Raw genomic sequence first — 14,749 nt, 5'->3', positions numbered from 1 at the left:
TGCCAATTCTTGTACTCAATACCCCTTCCAATGAAGGAAAGCATCCCGTATGCCTTCTTGACCACTCCATCGACCTGCGCAGACACCTTCAGGGTACAATGGATCTGAACACCCAGATCTCTCTGTACATCAATTTTCCCCAGGGCTTTTTCATCTACCGTATAGTCGCTCTTGAATTGGATCTTCCAAAATGCATCACCTCGCATTTGTCCAGATTGAACTCCATCTGCCACTTCTCCGCCCGACTCTTCAATCTATCTACATTCTGCTGTATTCTCTGACAGTCCCCTTCACTATCTGCTACTCCACCAATCTTAGTGTCATCTGCAAACTTGCTAATCAGACCACCTATACCTTCCTCCAGATCATTTATGTATATCACAAACAACAGTGGTCCCAGCACGGATCCCTGTGGAACACCACTGGTCACAGTTCTCCATTTTGAGAAACTCCCTTCCACTACAACTCTCTGTCTCCTGTTGCCCAAGCAGTTCTTTATCCATCTACCCAGTACACTCTGGACCCCATGAGACTTCACTTTCTCCATCAGCCTACCGTGGGGAACATTATCAAACGCCTCACTGAAGTCCATGTTTATGACATCTACAGTCCTTCCCTCATCAATCAACTTTGTCACTTCCACAAAGAATTCTATTAAGTTGGTAAGACATGACCTTCCCTGTACAAAACCATGTTGCCTATCACTGATAAGCCCATTTTTTTCCCAAATGGGAATAGATCCTATCCCTCAGTATCTTCTCCAGCAGCTCTTTCTCTCCTTCATACTTTCACTCCGCTCCCTTGCCCTCTATCAATCTCCCTCCCTTCCTCACACTCTTACTCCCTCTCTCACACTCCCATCCCTCCCTCACACTCTCATTCTCTCCCTCACACTCAAACTCTCTCTCTCTCTCTCATGACTCCCTCCCCGTCCCTCACACTCTCAATCCCACCCTCACTCCCACATGCTCTCTCCCTCATGACTCCCTCACACTCTCTCTCTCTCTCCCTCTCTCCCCCTCCCTCACACTCACTCCCCCCCTCACGTTCCCTCCCTCTCTCTTCCTCCTCCTTCACTCTCAATCCCACCCTCACTCTCCCACTCCTCCTCCATATACCCTCCCTCACAATCTCCCTCACACTCCCTCCGAGAGATATGTCCTCACCTGCAGTTTGTTCAAGTTCATGGCCAGTCGTTTCACCTCCTGGGCGGAGAGCCAGCCTTGTTCTCCAGGAGCCTCGAGATCCCGTTAAGGTCGTTAATCCCTAAACTGTTCCAAAATCACACATCCTACAAATTCTTTGCCCATCAGCGATTAACAGAGTTCCTGCCGGAAATTCCTTCTGGAATATTCTGTTGCTTTGTTCACTGAACACGCAGAATTTACATAACTTCCGCAGAACCAACAGGAGAGCAGAGATTCTCATCACCAAACCCACCCACACCCCCCACCCCAACCACTCCCCCCAAACTGTCCCAGACTGACCCCCACACTGTCCCAGACTGACCCCCACACTGTCGCAGACTGACCCCCACACTGTCGCAGACTGACCCACACATTGTCCCAGATTGACCCTCACACTGTCCCAGACTGACCCACACACTGTCCCAGACTGACCCACACACTGTCCCAGATTGACCTCCACACTGACCCAGACTGACCCCCACACTGTCCCAGATTGACCCCCACTGTCCCAGACTGACCCCCACACTGTCCCAGGCTGACCCACACACTGTCCCAGACTGACCCACACACTGTCCCAGATTGACCCCCACACTGACCCAGACTGACCCCCATACTGTCCCAGACTGACCCCCCCACTGTCCCAGATTGACCCCCACACTGTCCCAGACTGACTCCCACACTGTCCCAGACTGACCCACACACTGTCCCAGACTGACCCCCACCCTGTCCCAGACTGACCCCCCCACTGTCCCAGATTGGCCCCCACACTGACCCAGACTGACTCCCACACTGTCCCAGACTGACCACCACACTGTCCCAGACTGACTCCCACACTGTCCTAGACTGACCCCCACACTGTCCCAGATTGACCCCCATACTGTCCCAGAGACACCCACACTGTCCCAGACTGACCCCCACACTGTCCCAGATTGACCCCCACACTGTCCTAGACTGACGCCCACACTGTCCCAGACTAAAGCCCACTGTCCCAGACTGACCCCCACACTGTCCCAGGCTGACTCCCACACTGTCCCAGACTGACCCCCACACTGTCCCAGATTGACCCCCACACTGTCCCAGACTGAACCCCACAGTGTCCCAGACAGACACCCACACTGTCCCAGACTGACCCCTACCCCCAATACTGTGCCAGACAGCCCCCCACCCCCACACTGTCCCAGACTGAACCCCACTGTCCCAGACTGACCCCCACACTGTCCCAGAGACACCCACACTGTCCCAGACTGACCCCCACACTGTCCCAGACTGACCCCCACACTGTCCCAGACTGAACCCCACAGTGTCCCAGACTGACCCCCACTGTCCCAGACTGAACCCCACTGTCCCAGACTGACCCCCACACCCACAATGTCCCAGACTGACCCGCACACTGTCCCAGATTGACCCCAACACTGTCCCAGATTGACCCCCACTGTCCCAGACTGACCCCCACACTGTCCCAGACTGACCCACACACTGTCCCAGATTGACCCCCACACTGACCCAGACTGACCCCCATACTGTCCCAGACTGACCCCCCACTGTCCCAGATTGACCCACACACTGTCCCAGACTGACTCCCACACTGTCCCAGATTGACCCTCACACTGTCCCAGACTGACCCACACACTGTCCCAGACTGACCCCCCCACTGTCCCAGACTGACCCCCACACTGTCCCAGATTGACCCCCACACTGTCCCAGATTGACCCTCACACTGTCCCAGATTGACCCCCACACTGTCCCAGATTGACCGCCCCACTGTCCCAGACTGACCCCCACACTGTCCCAGACTGACCCCCACACTGTCCCAGACTGACCCCCCCACTGTCCCAGACTGACCCCCACACTGTCCCAGATTGACCCCCACACTGTCCCAGATTGACCCCCACACTGTCCCAGATTGACCGCCCCACTGTCCCAGACTGACCCCCACACTGTCCCAGACTGACCCCCACACTGTCCCAGATTGACCCTCACACTGTCCCAGATTGACCCTCACACTGTCCCAGACTGACCCCCCCACTGTCCCAGATTGACCCCCACACTGACCCAGACTGACTCCCACACTGTCCCAGACTGACCCCCACACTGTCCCAGACTGACTCCCACACTGTCCCAGACTGACCCCCACACTGTCCCAGATTGACCCCCACAATGTCCCAGAGACACCCACACTGTCCCAGACTGACCCCCACACTGTCCCAGACTGACCCCCACACTGTCCCAGATTGACCCCCACACTGTCCTAGACTGACGCCCACACTGTCCCAGACTGACCCCCACACTGTCCCAGACTGACCCCCACACTGTCCCAGACTGATCCCCACACTGTCCCAGACTGACCCCCACACTGACCCAGACTGACCCCCACACTGACCCAGACTGACACCCACACTGTCCCAGATTGACCCCCACACTGTCCCAGGCTGAACCCCACAGTGTCCCAGACAGACACCCACACTGTCCCAGACTGACCCCTACCCCCAATACTGTGCCAGACAGCCCCCCACCCCCACACTGTCCCAGACTGAACCCCACTGTCCCAGACTGACCCCCACACTGTCCCAGAGACACCCACACTGTCCCAGACTGACCCCCACACTGTCCCAGACAGACCCCCACACTGTCCCTGACTGACCCCCACACTGTCCCAGACTGAACCCCACAGTGTCCCAGACTGACCCCCACTGTCCCAGACTGAACCCCACTGTCCCAGACTGACCCCCACACCCACACTGTCCCAGATTGACCCCCACTGTCCCAGATTGACCCCCACACTGTCCCAGACTGACCCCCACACTGTCCCAGACTGACCCCCACACTGTCCCAGATTGACCCCCACACTGTCCCAGATTGACCCCCACTGTCCCAGACTGACCCCCACACTGTCCCAGATTGAGCCCCACACTGTCCCAGATTGACCCCCACTGTCCCAGACTGACCCCCACACTGTCCCAGACTGACCCCCACACTGTCCCAGATTGACCCCCACACTGTCCCAGATTGACCCCCCTGTCCCAGACTGACCCCCACACTGTCCCAGACTGACCCTCACTGACCCAGACTGACCCCCATCGTCCTGACTGACCCCCACACTGTCCCAGACTGAACCCCACACTGTCCCAGACTGAACCCCACACTGTCCCAGATTGACCCCCACACTGTCCCAGATTGACCCCCACACTGTCCCAGACTGACACCCATCGTCCTGATTGACCCCCACACTGTCCCAGACTGACCCCCACACTGTCCCAGACTGACCCCCACACTGTCCCAGATTGACCCCCACTGTCCCAGACTGACCCCCACACTGTCCCAGACTGACCCCCACAGTGTCCCAGACTGACACCCACACTGTCCCAGACTGAAACCTACTGTCCCAGACAGACACCCACACTGTCCCAGACTGACCCCTACCCCCAATACTGTCCCAGACTGACCCCCACCCCCACACTGTCCCAGACTGACCCCCACACTGTCCCAGACTGAACCCCACAGTGTCCAAGACTGACCCCCACCCCCAATACTGTCCCAGACTGATCCCCACCCCCAATACTGTCCCAGACTGACCCCTACCCCCAATACTGTCCCAGACTGACCCCCACCCCCACACTGTCCCAGACTGACCCCCCTACCCACACTGTCCCAGATTGACCCCCCTCCCAACCCGCGAATACTGTCTCAGAGTGACCCCACCCCAATACAGTCTGAGACTGACCCCCAATACTGCCCCAGACTGACCCCCAATACTGTCCCAGACTGACCCCCACCCCCACACTGAACCCCACCCCCAATACTGTCCCAGACTGACCCCCACCCCCAATACTGTCCCAGACTGACCCCCACCCCCAATACTGTCCCAGACTGACCCCCAATAATGTCGCAGACTGACCCCCCACCCCCAATACTGTCACAGACTGACCCCCACCCCCAATACTGACCCTGACTGACCCCCACCACCCAAACTGACTCAGACTGACAACCACCCAAAATGCTGTCCCAGACTAACCCCCATCCCCAATACTGTCCCAGACTAACCCCCACTCCCAATAATGTCGCAGACTGACCCCCCACCCCCAATTCTGTCACAGACTAACCCCCACTCCCAATAATGTCGCAGACTGACCCCCCACCCCCAATACTGTCACAGACTGACCCCCCACTCCCAATAATTTCGCAGACTGACCCCCCCATCCCCAATACTGACCCAGACTGATCAGCACCCCCAACAATGTTCCAGACTGGCCCCCAACTCCAACACTGACCCAGACTGACCCCGCACCCACAATACTGTCCCAGACTAACCCCCTCCCCCCAATACTGTCCCAGAGTGACCCCCACCCCCAATACTGTCCCAAATGGACCCCCACCACCCAATACTGTCCCAGGCTGACCCCCATCCCCCAATACTATCCCAGACTGAACCCCACCCCCAATACTGTCCCAGACTGACCCCCACCCCCAATACTGTCCCAGACTGACCCCCACCCCCCAATACTGTCCCAGACTGAACCCCACTCCCAATACTGTCCCAGACTGACCCCCACCCCCCACACTGACCCCACCCCCAATACTGTCTGAGACTGACCCCCAATAATGTCCCAGACTGATACCCACACTGACCCCCACCCCAATGCTGTCCCAGACTGACCCCCAATACTGTCCCAGGCTGACCCCCAACCCCACACTGAACCCCACTCCCAGAAATGTCGCAGACTGACCCCCCACCCCCAATACTGTCCCAGACTGACCCCCACCCCCAATACTGTCCCAGACTGACCGCCACCCCCAACACTGTCCCAGACTGACCCCCACCCACAGTACTGTCCCAGACTGACCCCCACCCCCAACACTGGCCCAGACCGACCCCCAACCCCAATACTGTCCCAGACTGACCCCCAACCCCAACACTGACCCAGGCTGAATCACACTGTCCCAGACGGACCCTCACCCCAATAATGTCCCAGACTGACCCCCACCCCCAATACTGACCCAGACTGACCCCCACCCCAATACTGTCCCAGACTGGCCCCCACCCCCAACACTGACCCAGGCTGAACCACACTGTCCCAGACTGACCCCCACCACCAATACTGTCCCAGACCGACCCCCACCCCCAATACTGTCACAGACTGACCCCCACCCCCAATACTGTCCCAGACTTACCCCCACCCCAACACTGACCCAGACTGACCCCCACCCCCAATACTGTTACAGACTGACCCCCACCCCCAATAATGTCCCAGACTTACCGCCACCCCAACACTGACCCAGACTGACCCCCACCCCCAATACTGACCCTGATTGACCCCCACCCCCCAATACTGTACCAGACTGACCCACCCCCGACACTGACCCAGACAGACCCCCACCCCCAATACTGACCCCCACCACCCACACTGGCCCAGACTGACCTCCACCACCCACACTGACTCAGACTGACCCCCACCCCCAATACTGTCCCAGACTAACCCCCACTCCCAATAATGTTGCAGACTGACCCCCCACCCCCAATACTGTCCCAGACTGACCCCCACCCCCCACACTGTCCCAGATTGAACCCCACAGTGTCCCAGACAGACACCCACACTGTCCCAGACTGACCCCTACCCCCAATACTGTGCCAGACTGACCCCCACCCCCACACTGTCCCAGACTGAACCCCACTGTCCCAGACTGACCCCCACACTGTCCCAGAGACACACACACTGTCCCAGACTGACCCCCACACTGTCCCAGACTGACCCCCACACTGTCCCAGACTGACCCCCACAGTGTCCCAGACTGACCCCCACACTGTCCCAGACTGAACCCCACTGTCCCAGACTGACCCCCACACCCACACTGTCCCAGATTGACCCCCACACTGTCCCAGATTGACCCCCACTGTCCCAGACTGACCCCCACACTGTCCCAGACTGACCCCCACACTGTCCCAGATTGACCCCCACACTGTCCCAGATTGACCCCCACTGTCCCAGACTGACCCCCACACTGTCCCAGATTGACCCCCACACTGTCCCAGATTGACCCCCACACTGTCCCAGACTTACCCCCACTGTCCCAGACTGACCCCCACACTGTCCCAGATTGACCCCCACTGTCCCAGACTGACCCCCACACTGTCCCAGACTGACCCCCACACTGTCCAAGATTGACCCCCACACTGTCCCAGATTGACCCCCACTGTCCCAGACTGACCCCCACACTGTCCCATACTGATCCCCACTGACCCAGACTGACCCCCATCGTCCTGACTGACCCCCACACTGTCCCAGACTGAACCCCACACTGTCCCAGATTGACCCCCACACTGTCCCAGACTGACACCCATCGTCCTGATTGACCCCCACACTGTCCCAGACTGACCCCCACACTGTCCCAGACTGACCCCCACACTGTCCCAGACTGACCCCCACTGTCCCAGACTGACCCCCACACTGTCCCAGACTGACCCCCACAGTGTCCCAGACTGACACCCACACTGTCCCAGACTGAACCCTACTGTCCCAGACAGACACCCACACTGTCCCAGACTGACCCCTATACCCAATACTGTCCCAGACTGACCCCCACCCCCACACTGTCCCAGACTGACCCCCACACTGTCCCAGACTGAACCCCACAGTGTCCCAGACTGACCCCCACCCCCAATACTGTCCCAGACTGATCCCCACCCCCAATACTGTCCCAGACTGACCCCTTCCCCCAATACTGTCCCAGACTGACCCCCACCCCCACACTGTCCCAGACTGACCCCCCTACCCACACTGTCCCAGATTGACCCCCCTCCCAACCCGCGAATACTGTCTCAGAGTGACCCCACTCCAATACAGTCTGAGACTGACCCCCAATACTGCCCCAGACTGACCCCCAATACTGTCCCAGACTGACCCCCACCCCCACACTGAACCCCACCCCCAATACTGTCCCAGACTGACCCCCACCCCCAATACTGTCCCAGACTGACCCCCACCCCCAATACTGTCCCAGACTGACCCCCAATAATGTCGCAGACTGACCCCCCACCCCCAATACTGTCACAGACTGACCCCCACCCCCAATACTGACCCTGACTGACCCCCACCACCCAAACTGACTCAGACTGACAACCACCCAAAATGCTGTCCCAGACTAACCCCCATCCCCAATACTGTCCCAGACTAACCCCCACTCCCAATAATGTCGCAGACTGACCCCCCACCCCCAATTCTGTCACAGACTAACCCCCACTCCCAATAATGTCGCAGACTGACCCCCCACCCCCAATACTGTCACAGACTGACCCCCCACTCCCAATAATTTCGGAGACTGACCCCCCCATCCCCAATACTGACCCAGACTGATCAGCACCCCCAACAATGTTCCAGACTGGCCCCCAACCCCAACACTGACCCAGACTGACCCCGCACCCACAATACTGACCCAGACTAACCCCCTCCCCCCAATACTGTCCCAGAGTGACCCCCACCCCCAATACTGTCCCAAATGGACCCCCACCACCCAATACTGTCCCAGACTGACCCCCATCCCCCAATACTATCCCAGACTGAACCCCACCCCCAATACTGTCCCAGACTGACCCCCACCCCCAATACTGTCCCAGACTGACCCCCACCCCCCAATACTGTCCCAGACTGAACCCCACTCCCAATACTGTCCCAGACTGACCCCCACCCCCCACACTGACCCCACCCCCAATACTGTCTGAGACTGACCCCCAATAATGTCCCAGACTGATACCCACACTGACCCCCACCCCAATGCTGTCCCAGACTGACCCCCAATACTGTCCCAGGCTGACCCCCAACCCCACACTGAACCCCACTCCCAGAAATGTCGCAGACTGACCCCCCACCCCCAATACTGTCCCAGACTGACCCCCACCCCCAATACTGTCCCAGACTGACCGCCACCCCCAACACTGTCCCAGACTCACCCCCACCCACAGTACTGTCCCAGACTGACCCCCACCCCCAACACTGGCCCAGACCGACCCCCAACCCCAATACTGTCCCAGACTGACCCCCAACCCCAACACTGACCCAGGCTGAATCACACTGTCCCAGACGGACCCTCACCCCAATAATGTCCCAGACTGACCCCCACCCCCAATACTGACCCAGACTGACCCCCACCCCAATACTGTCCCAGACTGACCCCCACCCCCAACACTGACCCAGGCTGAACCACACTGTCCCAGACTGACCCCCACCCCCAATACTGTCCCAGACCGACCCCCACCCCCAATACTGTCACAGACTGACCCCCACCCCCAATACTGTCCCAGACTTACCCCCACCCCAACACTGACCCAGACTGACCCCCACCCCCAATACTGTCACAGACTGACCCCCACCCCCAATACTGTCCCAGACTTACCGCCACCCCAACACTGACCCAGACTGACCCCCACCCCCAATACTGACCCTGATTGACCCCCACCCCCCAATACTGTACCAGACTGACCCACCCCCGACACTGACCCAGACAGACCCCCACCCCCAATACTGACCCCCACCACCCACACTGGCCCAGACTGACCTCCACCACCCACACTGACTCAGACTGACCCCCACCCCAATACTGTCCCAGACTAACCCCCACTCCCAATAATGTTGCAGACTGACCCCCCACCCCCAATCCTGTCCCAGACTGACCCCCACCCCCCACACTGTCCCAGATTGAACCCCACAGTGTCCCAGACAGACACCCACACTGTCCCAGACTGACCCCTACCCCCAATACTGTGCCAGACTGCCCCCCACCCCCACACTGTCCCAGACTGAACCCCACTGTCCCAGACTGACCCCCACACTGTCCCAGAGACACACACACTGTCCCAGACTGACCCCCACACTGTCCCAGACTGACCCCCACACTGTCCCAGACTGACCCCCACAGTGTCCCAGACTGACCCCCACACTGTCCCAGACTGATCCCCACTGTCCCAGACTGACCCCCACACCCACACTGTCCCAGATTGACCCCCACACTGTCCCAGATTGACCCCCACTGTCCCAGACTGACCCCCACACTGTCCCAGACTGACCCCCACACTGTCCCAGATTGACCCCCACACTGTCCCAGATTGACCCCCACTGTCCCAGACTGACCCCCACACTGTCCCAGATTGACCCCCACACTGTCCCAGATTGACCCCCACACTGTCCCAGACTTACCCCCACTGTCCCAGACTGACCCCCACACTGTCCCAGATTGACCCCCACTGTCCCAGACTGACCCCCACACTGTCCCAGACTGACCCCCACACTGTCCAAGATTGACCCCCACACTGTCCCAGATTGACCCCCACTGTCCCAGACTGACCCCCACACTGTCCCATACTGATCCCCACTGACCCAGACTGACCCCCATCGTCCTGACTGACCCCCACACTGTCCCAGACTGAACCCCACACTGTCCCAGATTGACCCCCACACTGTCCCAGACTGACACCCATCGTCCTGATTGACCCCCACACTGTCCCAGACTGACCCCCACACTGTCCCAGACTGTCCCCCACACTGTCCCAGACTGACCCCCACACTGTCCCAGACTGACCCCCACTGTCCCAGACTGACCCCCACACTGTCCCAGACTGACCCCCACAGTGTCCCAGACTGACACCCACACTGTCCCAGACTGAACCCTACTGTCCCAGACAGACACCCACACTGTCCCAGACTGACCCCTATACCCAATACTGTCCCAGACTGACCCCCACCCCCACACTGTCCCAGACTGACCCCCACACTGTCCCAGACTGAACCCCACAGTGTCCCAGACTGACCCCCACCCCCAATACTGTCCCAGACTGATCCCCACCCCCAATACTGTCCCAGACTGACCCCTACCCCCAATACTGTCCCAGACTGACCCCCACCACCACACTGTCCCAGACTGACCCCCCTACCCACACTGTCCCAGATTGACCCCCCTCCCAACCCGCGAATACTGTCTCAGAGTGACCCCACCCCAATACAGTCTGAGACTGACCCCCAATACTGCCCCAGACTGACCTCCAATACTGTCCCAGACTGACCCCTACCCCCACACTGAACCCCACCCCCAATACTGTCCCAGACTGACCCCCACCCCCAATACTGTCCCAGACTGACCCCCACCCCCAATACTGTCCCAGACTGACCCCCAATAATGTCGCAGACTGACCCCCCACCCCCAATACTGTCACAGACTGACCCCCACCCCCAATACTGACCCTGACTGACCCCCACCACCCAAACTGACTCAGACTGACAACCACCCAAAATGCTGTCCCAGACTAACCCCCACCCCCAATACTGTCCCAGACTAACCCCCACTCCCAATAATGTCGCAGACTGACCCCCCACCCCCAATACTGTCACAGACTAACCCCCACTCCCATTAATGTCGCAGACTGACCCCCCACCCCCAATACTGTCACAGACTGACCCCCCACTCCCAATAATGTCGCAGACTGACCCCCCCCATCCCCAATACTGACCCAGACTGATCAGCACCCCAACAATGTTCCAGACTGGCCCCCAACTCCAACACTGACCCAGACTGACCCCCCACCCACAATACTGTCCCAGACTAACCCCCTCCCCCAATACTGTCCCAGACTGACCCCCACCCCAATACTGTCCCAAATGGACCCCCACCACCCAATACTGTCCCAGACTGACCCCCATCCCCCAATACTATCCCAGACTGAACCCCACCCCCAATACTGTCCCAGATGGACCCCCACCCCCAATACTGTCTTAGACAGACCACCACCCCCCAATACTGTCCCAGACTGAACCCCACCCCCAATACTGTCCCAGACTGACCCCCACCCCCCACACTGACCCCACCCCCAATACTGTCTGAGACTGACCCCCAATAATGTCCCAGACTGACACCCACACTGACCCCCACCCCCAATGCTGTCCCAGACTGACCCCCAATACTGTCCCAGGCTGACCCCCACCCCCACACTGAACCCCACTCCCAATAATGTCGCAAACTGACCCCTCACCCCCAATACTGTCCCAGACTAACCGCCACCCCCAACACTGTCCCAGACTGACCCCCACCCCCAATACTGTCCCAGACTGACCCCCACCCCCCACACTGTCCCAGATTGACCCCCACACTGTCCCAGACTGAACCCCACAGTGTCCCAGACAGACACCCACACTGTCCCAGACTGACCCCTACCCCCAATACTGTGCCAGACTGCCCCCCACCCCCACACTGTCCCAGACTGAACCCCACTGTCCCAGACTGACGCCCACACTGTCCCAGAGACACCCACACTGTCCCAGACTGAACCCCACACTGTCCCAGACTGACCCCCACACTGTCCCAGACTGACCCCCACAGTGTCCCAGACTGACCCCCACACTGTCCCAGACTGAACCCCACTGTCCCAGACTGACCCCCACACCCACACTGTCCCAGATTGACCCCCACACTGTCCCAGATTGACCCCCACTGTCCCAGACTGACCCCCACACTGTCCCAGACTGACCCCCACACTGTCCCAGATTGACACCCACACTGTCCCAGATTGACCCCCACTGTCCCAGACTGACCCCCACACTGTCCCAGATTGACCCCCACACTGTCCCAGATTGACCCCCACACTGTCCCAGACTTACCCCCACTGTCCCAGACTGACCCCCACACTGTCCCAGATTGACCCCCACTGTCCCAGACTGACCCCCACACTGTCCCAGACTGACCCCCACACTGTCCAAGATTGACCCCCACACTGTCCCAGATTGACCCCCACTGTCCCAGACTGACCCCCACACTGTCCCAGACTGATCCCCACTGACCCAGACTGACCCCCATCGTCCTGACTGACCCCCACACTGTCCCAGACTGAACCCCACACTGTCCCAGACTGAACCCCACACTGTCCCAGATTGACCCCCACACTGTCCCAGACTGACACCCATCGTCCTGATTGACCCCCACACTGTCCCAGACTGACCCCCACACTGTCCCAGACTGACCCCCACACTGTCCCAGACTGACCCCCACTGTCCCAGACTGACCCCCACACTGTCCCAGACTGACCCCCACAGTGTCCCAGACTGACACCCACACTGTCCCAGACTGAACCCTACTGTCCCAGACAGACACCCACACTGTCCCAGACTGACCCCTATACCCAATACTGTCCCAGACTGACCCCCACCCCCACACTGTCCCAGACTGACCCCCACACTGTCCCAGACTGAACCCCACAGTGTCCCAGACTGACCCCACCCCCAATACTGTCCCAGACTGATCCCCACCCCCAATACTGTCCCAGACTGACCCCTACGCCCAATACTGTCCCAGACTGACCCCCACCCCCACACTGTCCCAGACTGACCCCCCTACCCACACTGTCCCAGATTGACCCCCCTCCCAACCCGCGAATACTGTCTCAGAGTGACCCCACCCCAATACAGTCTGAGACTGACCCCCAATACTGCCCCAGACTGACCTCCAATACTGTCCCAGACTGACCCCTACCCCCACACTGAACCCCACCCCCAATACTGTCCCAGACTGACCCCCACCCCCAATACAGTCCCAGACTGACCCCCACCCCCAATACTGTCCCAGACTGACCCCCAATAATGTCGCAGACTGACCCCCCACCCCCAATACTGTCACAGACTGACCCCCACCCCCAATACTGACCCTGACTGACCCCCACCACCCAAACTGACTCAGACTGACAACCACCCAAAATGCTGTCCCAGACTAACCCCCACCCCCAATACTGTCCCAGACTAACCCCCACTCCCAATAATGTCGCAGACTGACCCCCCACCCCCAATACTGTCACAGACTAACCCCCACTCCCAATAATGTCGCAGACTGACCCCCCACCCCCAATACTGTCACAGACTGACCCCCCACTCCCAATAATGTCGCAGACTGACCCCCCCATCCCCAATACTGACCCAGACTGATCAGCACCCCAACAATGTTCCAGACTGGCCCCCAACTCCAACACTGACCCAGACTGACCCCCCACCCACAATACTGTCCCAGACTAACCCCCTCCCCCAATACTGTCCCAGACTGACCCCCATCCCAATACTGTCCCAAATGGACCCCCACCACCCAATACTGTCCCAGACTGACCCCCATCCCCCAATACTATCCCAGACTGAACCCCACCCCCAATACTGTCCCAGATGGACCCCCACCCCCAATACTGTCTTAGACTGACCACCACCCCCCAATACTGTCCCAGACTGAACCCCACCCCCAATACTGTCCCAGACTGACCCCCACCACCCACACTGACCCCACCCCCAATACTGTCTGAGACTGACCCCCAATAATGTCCCAGACTGACACCCACACTGACCCCCACCCCCAATGCTGTCCCAGACTGACCCCCAATACTGTCCCAGGCTGACCCCCACCCCCACACTGAACCCCACTCCCAATAATGTCGCAGACTGACCCCTCACCCCCAATATTGTCCCAGACTGACCGCCACCCCCAACACTGTCCCAGACTGACCCCCACCCACAATACTGTCCCAGACTGATCCCCACCCCCAACACTGACCC

General features: G+C 59.3%; 1 protein-coding gene across 1 annotated transcript in view; it reads right to left on the bottom strand.

Moving 5' to 3' along the window:
- Positions 1–14,749, bottom strand: part of LOC140402429 (calpain-2 catalytic subunit-like) — a 276,110-nt gene that overhangs the window by 26,084 nt on the left and 235,277 nt on the right. The window contains exon 17 of the mRNA XM_072490200.1: positions 1,167–1,238. Coding sequence (XP_072346301.1) covers positions 1,167–1,238 — 72 coding nt within the window. The remainder of the gene's footprint in view (positions 1–1,166; positions 1,239–14,749) is intronic.

This window comes from Scyliorhinus torazame, chromosome 25, assembly GCF_047496885.1.
Source record: "Scyliorhinus torazame isolate Kashiwa2021f chromosome 25, sScyTor2.1, whole genome shotgun sequence".
NCBI classification, from domain to species: Eukaryota; Metazoa; Chordata; class Chondrichthyes; order Carcharhiniformes; family Scyliorhinidae; genus Scyliorhinus; species Scyliorhinus torazame.
This window is presented reverse-complemented; position numbering and strand designations above follow the sequence as displayed.